Raw genomic sequence first — 14,495 nt, forward strand, 5'->3', positions numbered from 1 at the left:
TGGGAATTTGCAAACTGCACTACTATACTACGGGTCCCTGGTTTGATCCTGAGCTTTCCTTTTGGTTGGACTGGCTATGCTAAGTTGCCCCTAGATGTGAATGAGTGTGTGAATGTATGTGTGCGTGGTGCCTTGTAACAGACTGGCGTCCCATCAGGGTGTATTCCCATCTTGCGCGCAGTGTTCCCAGGATAGACTCTAGATCAGCTTGGTTTTCTGTTTTCCGGATAAGATTGGACACCCCTGCTCTAGATCCACCCTGATCAGGGCAGCGAGGGTTGCATTTTTACGCTGAATTGTTTTGGGTGCGTCTCAATCAGCTCCATACTGTAGGTCGTGAATCGGTACACCGTGTACACGAGTTGGGGCGCTGGTAAGGACCCTAGCTCACTATACATCGCGACGCTGATGACACGATTTCCGTCGACATGACGACTACGTAATGTCATTTCGTAATCATTTGAGAGGTACAACAACGATAAGAAGCAACTTTCATTTGCTCCTTGTTTTTTTGTGGTGCATTGTGGGGGGGGGGTTTTTATGGAGCAAACGTTCCAGTCCACCGAAAGGATTTCGCGATCGAGACAGCCCTTAAAATGGCCGACTCCCTGATCAATGAACTACTGTACTAGTCTAGCTGACCGATACACGCTCCCTAGTTTCCGAATAAACAAGGTTTCGAGTGGAAAAATCATGTCAGAGGGTGGCATTATTTAGGCGGGCTTAAAAATAGCTTCCCAAGATCTCTTTAAAAAAAAAAAAAAAGCAAATAATCAGAATAAAATATAAATAAACATTTCCACAAACATATGGAAAACAAAGAGAAGGAGAAAGTCTAAGCGCAGCCAGTGTATCGACAGCATACAGAACTATTTCTGTTTCGTGATATATGGAAACTGAATGAATAGGGGATTCGAATGGAATATTGCAGATACTGCAAATCAGAAACGGTGAACTTGTTTCCCATGTAAAGTCTGGAAAATGAAAGAAAAACGTGTCTCCACTTATGTTCAGGTTTTGAACAGCAGACCTAGCAAAGCTGACCAGGATGCTGAAGATGACTGACTGATTTAATATTAAGCCATTTCGTTTTTATTACACTGTTACAGCTGTTGCACACGATAACACACCATGTTCACAGTTTCCACATAGGAAACGTTTATGGCGTTTACAACTCTTGCGCATGCGCGGTTCCTCAACGTGGACTCAGTCAATCAATTAAGGTATTGGACTATTCCTATGGAGGCTCACTGTGCAGTTATTGCATATTAAGGGTCCAGAACATCCCATGCATGAGTCTACAGCACACCGTGAATGATGGAAAAGCGCAGTTCCGTGCATGGAAGTGCACCGGCATCGTTTACGAGCCACGAGGCGGTTCCTGAGGAGGACCAATTGAAAATACCGAGCAAAGGGAGGAGGAAGAGTCCGAAGTAGGAGGGCGGTGTGAGTTGGGACATGTCCTGCAGCGCTGTCAACGCTCCTTGTGGTTTTTAAACCATGAGAACGAGACGCGAGTCGTGAGTTTCCGTGATCCGACATCCTCGCATGCACTGCACGCGCAGTCGGGACGCGGCACCCTGACTCCGCACGAGCCGCATCTCCATCAGCTTTTCTTCTTCTTCTTCTGCTGCTGCTGCTGCTTCTTCACCTCCGTCCTTACACTGAGACTGGCGGGGGATAAAAGTGCAGGAGCTGCGGACTTTCCAGCTCTTCTCCCTCGCCGGAAGTGAAGATGTATCAGGGCCACTCTCAGGTAAGATGTTTCTCGCGCCTTCGAAAGGTGTTGTGAGGAAAATTTGGCACGTGCGCGAGGTTGCACGGAATCGTTCGTGCTCTGAGGTGACGACCTCAATGTTAGTGTTTTATTTATTTATTTTTTTTATTTTAATTTCATCATCAACAACAACATTTTTGAATCCAGAATTTTAATTAGCGTGACACACGTGTAAGGAGGTGGATGAGGTGTGTGTATATATATATATATATATATATATATATATATATATATATATATATATATATATATAAATATAATATATATTTGTGTGTGTGTGTGTGTGTGTGTGTGTGTGTGTGTGGTCCTCCTCATACCAAAATATCTTCCCCTGGCACCCTCAAGGATTTTTAAAAATTATTTATTTATTTATTTATTTATTTATTTTTACATGTAGAACCCTAAAACTGAGGATTTTCCTTTTCTGGAAATGTTCCATGTAGAACTTAAAACACTCAAAGAATCACAGATGAACCCTCTATTTTAGGGAAACCCCCCCTTTTCCCCCAAAGTTTATTTGTGAGTTCTGCGGAGCCTGAGGCGTAGACTCTCCAGAAGATCTTGCATAATAAATGAATATTATTTAAATTATTTTAGAGTTTTTTTTCCCCCATGCAAAATGGCTTCCTCGGGCACCCCATGTTTATTTTTTTTTTAATCATGTAGACCCCTAAAGCAGAGGAGTTTCCTTTCTCTAAAGGTTTCAAGAAGTTCAACACTGAAAGAACCCACGAGGAACCCTTTATCTAAGGAAGCGCTTTTTAAAAACAAAAAAGAGAAATTATTTGACATTTCTGAGGAAGCTACGTGGATGATCATGATTTAGACCTACCAAACATCTACTCCGTTTGTGGTCCTCCTGACACCAGAATATCTTGCAGAATAAATTAATGTTATATGATGATTTAAATGGTTTTCATACAAAATGGCTTCCTCTAGCACCCTCAAAAATGTTTTTTTTTTTTTTGGCGGTGGGTTCCCTTTTTACGGATTTTCCTTTCAGTATATGTTCCGAGTAGAAGTTAAAACACTCAAAGAACCAGTGAGGAACCATTTATTTAAGAAACCCTCTTTTTCTAAGTTTATTTGACAGTTCTGAGGAACCCGAGGCAATGATTATGATTTAGACCTACTAATTATCTCCTCCTGACACCAGAATATCTTGCATAATATATGAATGTTATGAAATTTTTTGGATGACTTTTTTTTTCCCCCAATCAAAACGGCTTCCTCTAGCACCCTCAGGGGTTTGTTCCTTTCATGTAGAATCCTAAAATAAAGGATTTACCTTACAGAAAAGGCTCCAAGAACCCTTGAGGAACACCTTTTTTTTTATTATTATTTTTTTTTTATAAGTGTATTTGGCGTTTCTGAGGAAGCTGAGGTGATGATCATAATTTAGAGCTACCAAACATATGAGCTACTCAGATTGTGTTCCTCCTGATACCAGAACATCTTAAATGAATGTTACGCAACCTTTAAAAAAAAAAAAAAAAAAAAAAAAAAACGTTTCTAAAAGCAGAACCCTGAAACAGACGGTTGGGGAAACGAGGGTAATGCATTTATTTTAGGAAGCAGACCTGGTTTATCGTTACACTCTTAGAGAAAAATGGTGCCATCTCATCCTGAGGAGAACCTTATAGGGTTAAAGGTTCGTAGCGTCCTGCGACGGCTCGACTTGTTAGGGAAACCCGTTGTTGTCGGAAACTTTGAGAACAAACCCGATTCCGAATCTACAGAAGCAGATGCTGGATTCTGATTGGCTGAGCAACTGCGTTTGGCGAAAATAGTGCCAAATACGTGCGAATACAGACGAACAAATCTATATGCGAAACATGTCTCTTGTCAGTATTTCCACGGATTCTTATGTATGCAAATGAGGTGCCATGTAAACGAGTTGACAAGCGCAACATACGTTGATCCTTAGTTGTGTCAGCGTACTAGATTTAAAAAAAACAAAAAAAAACAAGAAAAAAAACCCCCATTGCATTCCCTCCGCTTCCGTATGTCAGTATGGCGCAAACGTAGATATCGGCTGAACGCACAGTCAACATCCATGCGGTCCATGTCAGCTCACCGTGACCTTCATAGAGTCTGCTGAACTCCGATTTCGACCTCACATGATTGATGATGCTGCGCTTGCACATCGCGGGAACTGCCATCCGGTGCGATTTGCTCCAAAGGCTTTGACGCTTGACGCTAATGCGCTTCTGGTTCAGAGTGTGTGTAGGAAACCCCTCCTTCTTCTCCATGTACAGGGTACATTGTTCATGACTGACTGACAGTTTGGGGAAAGTGGTGATGCCCTTATTTGCCAGTAATTTTGCAGCGCAAACCAAGATTTACATCCAGAGGGATTTTTTTTTTTTTAAACGCATGACACACTGGTGCCGCCGTAAAAGAGGCCGTTATTAAACCGGAGCGTCTGTACTGTAAGACCTCGACAGATGCTTCCACCTGAAAGCTGAAATGAATACTCTGCATGCTGGTGACACACACCGCGTGAGTGTGTGTGTGTGTGTGTGTGTGTGTGTGTGTGTGACTCAGGTTTGCTCAGTTTACACGATATCTGCATTCGTTTGACAAATGAAATGAAATTCTTTCAGGATAGAAGACAGGAATTCTTGTCCTCAGAGATAGTGTGAGGTTTTTACTTCTTTTTTTTGGGAGGGGGGCTGGGGGGTGGGGGGGTGGATTGATCCAGCTGTTTGGATTAAAAGATAAAATGAAATATCAGAACTAACACATGGATCATACAGATTATATCTACCAGTATAATAGTTACGACATATATATATATATATATATATACACACACACACATATATATATATATATATATACACACACACACACATATATATATATATATACACACACACACATATATATATATATATATATACACACACACACATATATATATATATATACACACACACATATATATATATATACACACACACACACACACATATATATATATATATATATATATATATATATATATATAAGTATGTATATAAAGGTACAGTTTCTACACCAGTGGTTCTAAGTTATTTTCTACACCAGTGGTTCTCCAAGTCCATACTGCATAGCCGGGGGTCTGTTTTTGTTACGCTGGTGAAAATCACAATCACATTATTAAAGTTATTATATTTAGGGGTCCAAGCGCTAAAGTCAACTCCGACCTAACGTGTTCTATGAGTGGAAATTTCAGAAATGGAAGTTAGATGGCTCAAAAAATAAATAAATTATAAAAATATTCATGAAGTAAATTGATACCGAAGGGGTCTGTAGAATTGTTTTATGAATATATAAGTCACATTCATTTAAGCATTTTAGAGTCACCTGCTATATACATGAACTGTTAAAATAATACAGTACAAAACCATTTATACAAAACGTATAAGATTATCAGTAGACGTATACGGATTAGGGCCGGATTAGGGCCGGATTAGGGCCAGACCACATTATATGCTTGTTGCTATTGCAGTATAGTAACATTATGATACACATTTCTGGGTACATGGATAGTGCCAGCGGTCAGCCCCATTGTTATTCGCTGACGCGGTTTGGACCTTCTGTTTTTGTGGGAATCATTTCGTGTTTTTTTTCGCATTAAGGAAGTAAAGTAGCAAATTTCGATATGGCGTATCTCGTATTAACGTTGTGTCAACATGCTTGTAGTCTTGATCCTGAATAACATAAAGGAAACGCATGAATACAGTGAACACTGGGCGCGCACACACACACACACACACACACACACACACACACACACAGAGGCATTCTGAGCAAAACATCCGCAGTAATATATGAGGCTCGGGCCTATAGGGAGATGGGGGAAGTGCTGTGTCCTGCGCTGTCTTTACTGAGACTTAAGAGTAAAGCTGAGCAAGAAAGCTGTTTTGTTTTCATCTTATTGAGAAAAAGCCTTCTCTAATTACACGTTGAGGAAAAAAAAGCTTGTGGTGTGACGTGAACCAAATACACCGCATCGCACTTTTCTACCGGGATCATTCGGGGTTAGAGTGTATGACTTAAACGTATTAAAAGTACTACACTAATAATTACTGGGTGAAATAACTAAGCATTATTTAACAATTTTCCCATCTTAAGCTTACCAGGTCAAATCGAGAGAGTGGAAAGAGTGGAACTGACAACACGGAGCCCAAATGTGAAAATAATAATAATAATAATAATAATAATAATAATAATAATAAAAAACCAAAAACAACAACCTAGCTAAACAAATACCATGCAGTGATATAGTGTGAGACACTGAACCTACTGATTAAGCATCCTGGAAGTCCTTCGTGAGTTGTTTTTCCGCCTCAATTAAATGCACAGATGCTTCAGTGTCTCCTGTAGATCCATCCACAGCTGCTCAACACAAATCTATGAAGGTCCAGCTACTTAAATTCCGCACGATGGGTGGACGAGCAGCTAACACGGCAGTCATCGTTAACGCTTACGCATTACGCTTACACATTATCAACGCTCGCATGATCGGTCCGTGGACGTGAATACGACGCGGTAACGTCTTCTTTCACGTCAGTGCGTCATGTGAACACTTTTGATCGGTGGCGCGGATTTGGTTTGACCTTGAAGCGGAACGGAATATGCGCCGGAGTTTCTGGCCGATCGTCTCGAAACGTCGTTTTCGTCCACTGTTTGCGTTCTTAGCACGAGCCGTGTGGTAATTTCGCTAGATTAGATTCATCGGCAGTCCGTACAGGATTTTGCGGCGCGTTTTTGCGCGGCCTTTCGCGGCGACGTTTGTCGGTAAATCGGATCTTTTAGCCGCACTCGTGTTCGACACACGTGAATCGAAGAGGGCTTTGGCCGAACGCGTGCCGCGATGACGTCACACGCCGCATCTCGGCCCGGGTCTGTAGAAAGCCTGCGTTCTTTTTTTTTGAAAAACCGCAAGCTCTTGCGACTATTGTGGCGCTTCCCGTTTCCATCCTGGAGGGGTTGAATTGCCGAAGCTCCCTTTCTTGATCAGCTTATCTAAATAAAGTACATGGACGCGTGCGATTGGATAAGCTGTATCGGATACTGTATAGACGCTGTGACGATTTAGAAGATTGTTTTCGAGCGTTAATCGGCTCTGGAGTATTTTCCCGAGCGCCCGGTCCGATCCGTAGAAACACTTTGCCGAGTCAGTTAACGAGGACTGGATATGAACACTAAATTGGGATGCATCGAGAGCCTCGATGAACCCCGATAAATATTCATTCAGGTCAAATGAACGCGTGCCGCTTTTTAAACAACGATGCGTTATGCGTTCTCCGAGTAGTTTTAACGCACCGCAGGGCATATAGTAGATCTGTACTATAGTCAGGATGTGCTATTTCTGTCCATATCGTGCAGCCTCACAGCCCCGGAGGGATGGCATTTATTTATTTATTTCTTCGCCCGGCCGTTGAGCTGGACCGAAATTGGTTTCTCACTAGCACGGTAATTGTTTCGGTACAGCCGTGTCAGCAAGCAAATATGTACCCAGGCAGTGACTGACATTTCCGAGACATTTATGAGGGCACTCGGCTCGCGCGAACGCCGGCGTTTTCGTTTTAACTCGCGCGACGGCTCGAGGAGGTTTTTACAACGCGCTCGTCAGAGCTGGAAAACTGCGAATAAAACTCGAAACGAAAGAACGTTATGAAGAGTAAAAACGACAGCGATCCATTTCCAGACTGATCATTTCCGGAGTCCTTCCGTTACTCCTTCCGTCGAGGCGCACGCTGTCGGATTTGATCTAACACAGATGATCAGACTAAGAATCTTTAATTATGGATTCATCTTGGTCCAATATATATATACATGTTAAATATCAGGATATGTATGATTATACAGTAGAAGAATAAATGAATATATAATGAGGGGTCTGTTTACATTGCGAGGACATACAGTGAGTATATTGTAAATATCAGCTGTGTGTACAGTTAAACGGCACGATGTGACTGATCTTCGTGCTAGTCTATGAGCGTTACCGCCTGGGCTACTCGGATAAGAGTTAGTCCTCGGACGTGTAGACGCGTAGAAGTCCGCCCGAGGTGCGAGACGACAACCGGCGATTTTCTCTGTAGCGTAATGAAAGACGTGATGACTGATTTGGTAACGGTTCGTTGGAAATGGACGAGATGAGCCCGTGACAAGCTGATTTTCTTAAGATAATACAGGAAGTGCATGCGCCGTGGCGAGCTCTGAATCCCATGTAAAGCACCAGTGACGAGGGGAGAAACGGATCCGAGATGACGTTCGACATATTTACCTGCGTTCACTGGTCGGTGAAACGAGAGAGGAGAAAACCCTGAGAGGTTTTAAACAATGCATATTACAAATAGCGGTATAATCCCTAAAAAAAATGAATGTTTACCATCCATTTGTAGTTTGGTCTACTCTATTCAAATCACATCGCACTATCCTCGTGCACTAAGCAGCCGAGGCATGCCGGCGGATCTGTTACGCAACATGAAACCTGCCGTATTGAACATTAAATGGCCCGTGCATGGTGAAAGCAGCATGCGCAAATGTTTGCTTTGCATCTGCGGTTAAAGCGCCGGTAGTAGTCGTGATCCTGTTTTATTATCATTGGAATAAATAAAGATTCGAGAGAAAGAACTCATAGGAGAGGCTCGATTTAAGCACAGGAAAATATCTGGATTGTCCGGCGCATGATTTTCTGGACAAATGTGAAGGGAATGTGTTCTTCCGGGTGTTCTTTTCCGAGAGGGCATTCCCATAATTCCCAATAAAAACGCCGCACGGTTTCCAAGTGTGACGAGCGCCGACGTCATGGTTTGTTTTCAGCTCCCTCTATGGGCTTTTTGTTTACGTTGCCGTGTACTTGTGTACCCGTGCTTTGGTCCTGCCCCTGATCCCGAGGTCGGTCTGTGACCTAACGTGTGCACCTGTTCAGACCCCTGATAAGTTATTTATATCTTCGGCACTTTTTTGGTAGTCAAGTTAATGGCTAATATCCATTTCTAACCCTTAGTTTTGCACGTTCTCTGTTGTTGTTTGTTTTTTTGCTTACTCTAAATGGACGGAGAGTACCGCGTGTCTTTTTTTAATCGATTAAAAATCATCGGGAGATTGCTGCGGCGGTAGAATTGTTCGCGGCGCGGGCGCGTAAAACTCGCGAAGCGCTCGTTCTGACGACGGTCCGTCGCCTTCGCCGCAATGAACAAAACGGACATTTCTGCCGCCAGAGCGGCGTGCCAATCCCACGAACGAAAGAAGACGTGTTTATTTATTTATTTATTTATTTATTTCTGAATCATAAACAGTACAAAACAATGTGAGCACTTGTCCGTGTGAAACTGAATCGATTTAAAAAAAAAAAAATGCGGTCGATTGAAACGTACCGAGCTCCGTAGCAGCGTCTGATGCATCGTTAGAATGGAAAATAGAGCTCCAAAGCTGGCTAAAACGACCGTCTTCTGCCGCGTCTTTCTCGGGCGCTGCATATCGTAGCGGCCCGGACCTGGTGTTGTTTAAACGCTACCGAACAGCTCTTTTTAACCTTTATAACGTGCTCGTGTAACCTTGTAACATATAACCAAACGGTACAACTACATTCGATACATGATTAATCGAATGCCGATATACATCGGTATACTACGATCCTAATATTTGTTTTGTTTGTGTCACATCCCTATTAATAATTAGTCTATCATTTTTAGATTATGCGGAGCGTCTGTAATCTCGCATGATCTCCGTCGTATATACAGTGTGCTCTGTTTCGGAGGACGAACGATTCACACTGCCAGGGAAATCAGATAAAGACGCGGTCATTACTTTTTAATGCGATGTTGTGCCAGTTACATGAACCGTGATAGACTATGATATAAGTTTTGTTTTTACAGTGATTTAAGTATGCAATATCGACACGTGTCCACCTACTAAATCAGACTGAACACAAAATCAATGCGTTCTATGAAGACGAATGAGGAAACGAGCAGCACTTCGCTTCTCTAGCGGTAATCTAATGCTTTTGGATTGATTAGCAGGACAGCAGCACCTGAGCCACTGAGAACGAACGTGAGTGCGTGCAGAGGCCAAGATGAAGTCAATACTGATTCCACTTGGCTGATTTACACACACACACACATATTATTGCTGACATTTAATAAAATAAACGTATGATACGATAGCATTTATAAGTCGTACTTCGGACTCGGGCTTTTTTACGACGCGGCACGAGATATCGATCCGTGTCTGAATGACACCACAGCGCCGCTGAAAATGAATTTGGATTGTGTTGACCTTGCAGGAATCACAAGACGGCCCTTATGTGTGGACGGACGGTGGGTCTTCTTCTGTGTCAGTCATGTGGAATATGAGGGGCACACACACACACACACACTGCTTGAATGAAAGGCTTGGATGAAGGCTAAGCCAGGCCAGTTTTCAGGTTAACAGCTAATCTGTGAAATCAACTCGATTTATAGGTGCGGTTGCAGATGTCATGCCGTATTTCCTCCCATACCAGATCAGGTAGCACTGACAATCAGAGCAGATGCCTGGCTGGGATATACGGCCTGTGATCTGAGCGTGGAAAAGCGAGGATTATCGGCGAACCGAGGCCAGAGCGCAGATGCCGCTCACGCCGGTTTGCCCGTATTGACTTTCCATCCTTTTTAAACATCCAGGCTTTCACACAATCTCATGCTTTAATGCCACGAATCATTTCTAACGCGTTCGCTAAAAGTCCTAGAGGGAAAAATGCAGGATGCGTGTATTTGAATACGTGGCGAACGAATTGGCATCCCTGTACGCACGATTCATGCTAATTAGCCGCGAACGCGACTCCGAAGAGGCAACGCTGACCTTAAGGGTAAAAAAACAAACAAAAATTTATGCAGATTCCGGACTAGTGCTCACACCGCATCACTGATGTCAGGGTCGGGTTTGTCTCTCGTGCTCGTGACTGCTACTGTTCGTGCGTGTAGCGAAAATCCTCAGGAATAATTCTGCGCAGAGAGAGGAGCACATTTCCACGAACACTTCTAAAATTCATTACGTGAAACAAAGCACTTAGCTTTGTTTCGTGATCATGTTCCTCGACGTCGTTTCACATAAACTAAACCCGCGCTGGTCGGGATATTACAGTCACGGTAAAAAAAACAAAAAAAAAAAGGCGTGTTTTTGTTTTTCCGGGGTTGTTAATCACGGCGAATCCCAGTCGTGTGCATCTATGCGCTCGTGTATGCGCAACACGAGATGCGTACGAAAGGAAGCGAGTGCTAGGCCTCACTCACCCTCACCAATTTGGTCGGCGTTGTATAAGCTTTAGGAACAGGGTCACTGTGGTTTAAACGACTTGTTTGTTTCGTTTCTTCGGAAATCCAACCCAAGAACCGACTACTCGTCGTTCATTAGAAACCATCGTCGGTGGGTATGACTGTAGGAGTGGACGGGATTGGGATTTCGAGGATTATCCCGTGCACACCTCTGTCGCCGTGTTACGTTTGGTCAGATTGTAGTCATGGGAATTAAAACGAGGGTACACTATTTAAGAAAAGACGAAAGGTGTATTCTAGCTTGGGGTGGGCTTAATCGAACTTTGAAACGGAGACTTTGCTGTTTCAGAAGAGAGGTTGGTCCTTCTGTGGTACAATATAAGAGGAATAAGGCATATCAGGAAGCGCTGAAAATGGAAAATAATCAACTTTCGAATGGTAACAATAACCCCTAACCCTAACCACCCCATTGAGTATTCTACTATAACGGCACTCTCTACAGTTTCTGCATAGCGAAAGCCCAATTACAGCACTACAGAACGTCCTTTGTGAATATTTCACGCCTCTGTGACGGTCAGCTGCATCGCATTCAGTGCGAGTTCAAGTCTTTAGTAGGGCGGAAATTCCCGCCAGCTGGATTTTCTAATTTAACACGAGATGATGACAAAAACGAAAGGCGGGGATGGGACATTCGCATCTTTTTAAATTCGGCACACGGTGAAGCCAGGCAATATCGCGAAGTACTCGTATTATGTTGTCCTGCCACCGAGTGCTTTACGGGTCCACAGTCCCTTCAGAGCTGAATAAGTGCAGGTGGTGAACTTCAGCTGATGAGGATTCATCTCGCTGCTCGCATCAGCAGTCCACACGCTGCTTGCGCTAGCACTTCCTCTGAGTGGTAGCGACGGCCCGTTTTCACACAAAGAGACACCGCCGCGCAAGGGACCGGCGGTTTTCACACTCGGAAAGAAATAGTATGGGCTGTATCTGTCTCGGTAAAGCAGATCACAGGGTGTCGTGCGGGATATCCGAAAGAACACGCTAACTAGCAAAATGGCTGCTTGATCATTCTTGTTCATTTCCCCTTAAGTAACGTTTCCATCGGTGTTTCATAAAGACTTTGTTGGGCCTGCCTTTGACGGAAAGATTATATGGAGTTTGCTGGTGCTGCAGAGTACCGGCTCTCTTTCTCTTCGCTGCACCCGTCAGCTTTATTTTTAGTTCTGTTGAGACCACGAAGATGCTGAAACACTTTGGAGCGAAGCTTTCCGGGTGTGAGGAAAAGGTCAGACGTGAAGGGTGCTCCGTGGAGGAATCTCGAGGATTCGAAACGGCCGCGTTTGTTTGCAGCGCACGCAGTTACACGGACGGATCGTCAAACATAGAGTAGGACGGGAGCACGAGGTGAGGATTCGAGCAAACAGCGTGGAACGCCAATAACCTTTGTTTCCTCGTCTTTTTATTTGTCGTTTGGAACGTCCGCACGCGGCCTGGCTGCTCCGGCTTTGAGGTCTGGTTCGGTTTTAAAGCATCCAGACAGTCCGAACTCTTAAGACGACAGTATTCAGAAGACGACCCATAAAAACCCATCATTGTAAAAGTAAAGACCGACAGTACAACGACGCGCGTTAAAAGGATGTTCAGTCTGAACAGAATCCTGGGACGAGTGTAGAACAGACTTTATGATTGCAGCAGCAGCTCTTATCCAGGTATCCAGGTAAGGTTATCCCCTGAAACAAGGGTGAGAATATAAAGATCACATGGTGCAATGCGCTGCTGCCAAGAGGCTTCGTTAAATATGGATGTGTCTGTGATATAAATGGGACCACAGGGCAAAAGAATGTCAACGGAGTCTGTTTGTCACGAGGCTCCTGAATGTGAGAGCAAAAAAAAACAAAAAACAACTCAAAAACTTCAAAAACAGACAGGGGTCGAACATAAAAATAAATAACAGTAATAACGTACAATAAGAACGTTGACATGAAAGCCATTAAATACTTCATATTGACATTTAAAAGTGCATTAGGTTTAAGATTCGATTAGTTCTTTTTTTTTTTAACAATAGGTCTGTAAAGATTTTGACGTTGGAATGTGGTTTTTTGGGGAAAGATAGGAAAGAAGTTGTTACAGTAACCTGCTTGCATAAGTGTGCATTCAGAAGTCATTATCCTACAGCTGTCATCGAGGAAATGATTCGGATTAACCCCAAATAAAGACCAGCTGTTTCCGTAGGATCTTACAAGGCCTTCCCAGGGTCTTAATCTGAAAAGATTCGCTCAGGAGGATTTCCAAAGCGACTGTGAACACTGTGAAAACCATCATCAACCGCACCGACATCACAAAGAACGGCACGTCCCTCCAGAATTGATAAAAGGACGAGACAAAAACGTACCAGGGAGGCCGCCAGGAGACCTACAGCGACGTTAAAGGAGCTGAAGGAACATCTGACAAGTTACCGAGTACTCTCTGCATGTGACAACAGTCTCTTGTATTCTTTACACGTCTTGACTCTGGGGTATGGCGGCTAGACGGAAGCCCTGTCTCACAAAAAAACATCCGAGCTCAACTAAATCACCCCAAACCATGTGGGAAAATGTGTTGTGCTCTGATGAGACCAATTACTAAAGGTATAGTAATTACATAATTACGAAAGGTATGTTCGGTGCAAAAGAAGCACCAATAATTAAAGAATCACCAAAAGAATAACATTCCCATGGTGAAGCACGGTGGCGGCGGTGTCATGCTTTAGGGCTGCTTCTCTTCAGCCAGAACTGTGGGTTTTATCAAGGTAGAGCGAATCATGAATAGCTACAAATACCTCTCGAGTTTAGTGCAAAGCCTGCCATTATAACAGCGGTGTGTAGACTTTTTATATCCATTGTATTCTATATTGTAATGTGGTAATGCATGGTGAAACATGGAATATCTTTTTTTTTTTTTTTTAAATTATTATTAATTATTTTTTTTTTAACAGAATCGAGGTGAGAGTCCCTTCAAAACATGGGTTCCACTTTGTCTTCCTGTATTCACTTAAGCTTCTTGCTGCAATTTTCTTAAAATAAAAATAAAACAATTTCCCCAAAGCCAAAAGGAGATTAAACTGGAATGCTCCATGGGACCGAAGTCTGTGAGGCACGAATATATTAAAAAAGGCCGCCAAATAGCTTCTGGTCCCGCACTGCGATGTTCCGCTAGTCCCTGCTAAAGTGCTGAGCCGTGTCTGAGGAGATCAGGGACTGTTTAAAAGCCCCGTTAAAGGTACTATGGTGATGGACAGTGTCCATTCGACGTGGCCCTGAATGGAACAGAGCCAGAGCCAGGCTGAAATCTTTTAAAGCCATAATTGATGTTCCTCCGGTGAACGGCTTTGATACACCAGCGGCCTTAGATAATGCACTGAGTCAGAAGTGCGTCATGTTTCATCACGGTACGGCGGTTCCCGGGGCTGTAGGATGCGGTGATGT

General features: G+C 43.3%; 1 protein-coding gene across 3 annotated transcripts in view; it reads left to right on the plus strand.

Moving 5' to 3' along the window:
• The first annotated feature begins 1,211 nt into the window (after positions 1–1,211).
• The window catches only part of pex5lb (peroxisomal biogenesis factor 5-like b), a 38,743-nt gene continuing 25,459 nt past the window's right edge, over positions 1,212–14,495 (plus strand). For all 3 annotated transcript variants that reach the window (XM_017496101.3, XM_017496103.3, XM_017496102.3), the window contains exon 1: positions 1,212–1,756. In XM_017496101.3, coding sequence (XP_017351590.1) covers positions 1,736–1,756 — 21 coding nt within the window. In that variant the 5' untranslated portion in view covers positions 1,212–1,735. The remainder of the gene's footprint in view (positions 1,757–14,495) is intronic.

Source organism: Ictalurus punctatus, chromosome 20, assembly GCF_001660625.3.
Source record: "Ictalurus punctatus breed USDA103 chromosome 20, Coco_2.0, whole genome shotgun sequence".
In the NCBI taxonomy this organism is placed as follows: Eukaryota; Metazoa; Chordata; class Actinopteri; order Siluriformes; family Ictaluridae; genus Ictalurus; species Ictalurus punctatus.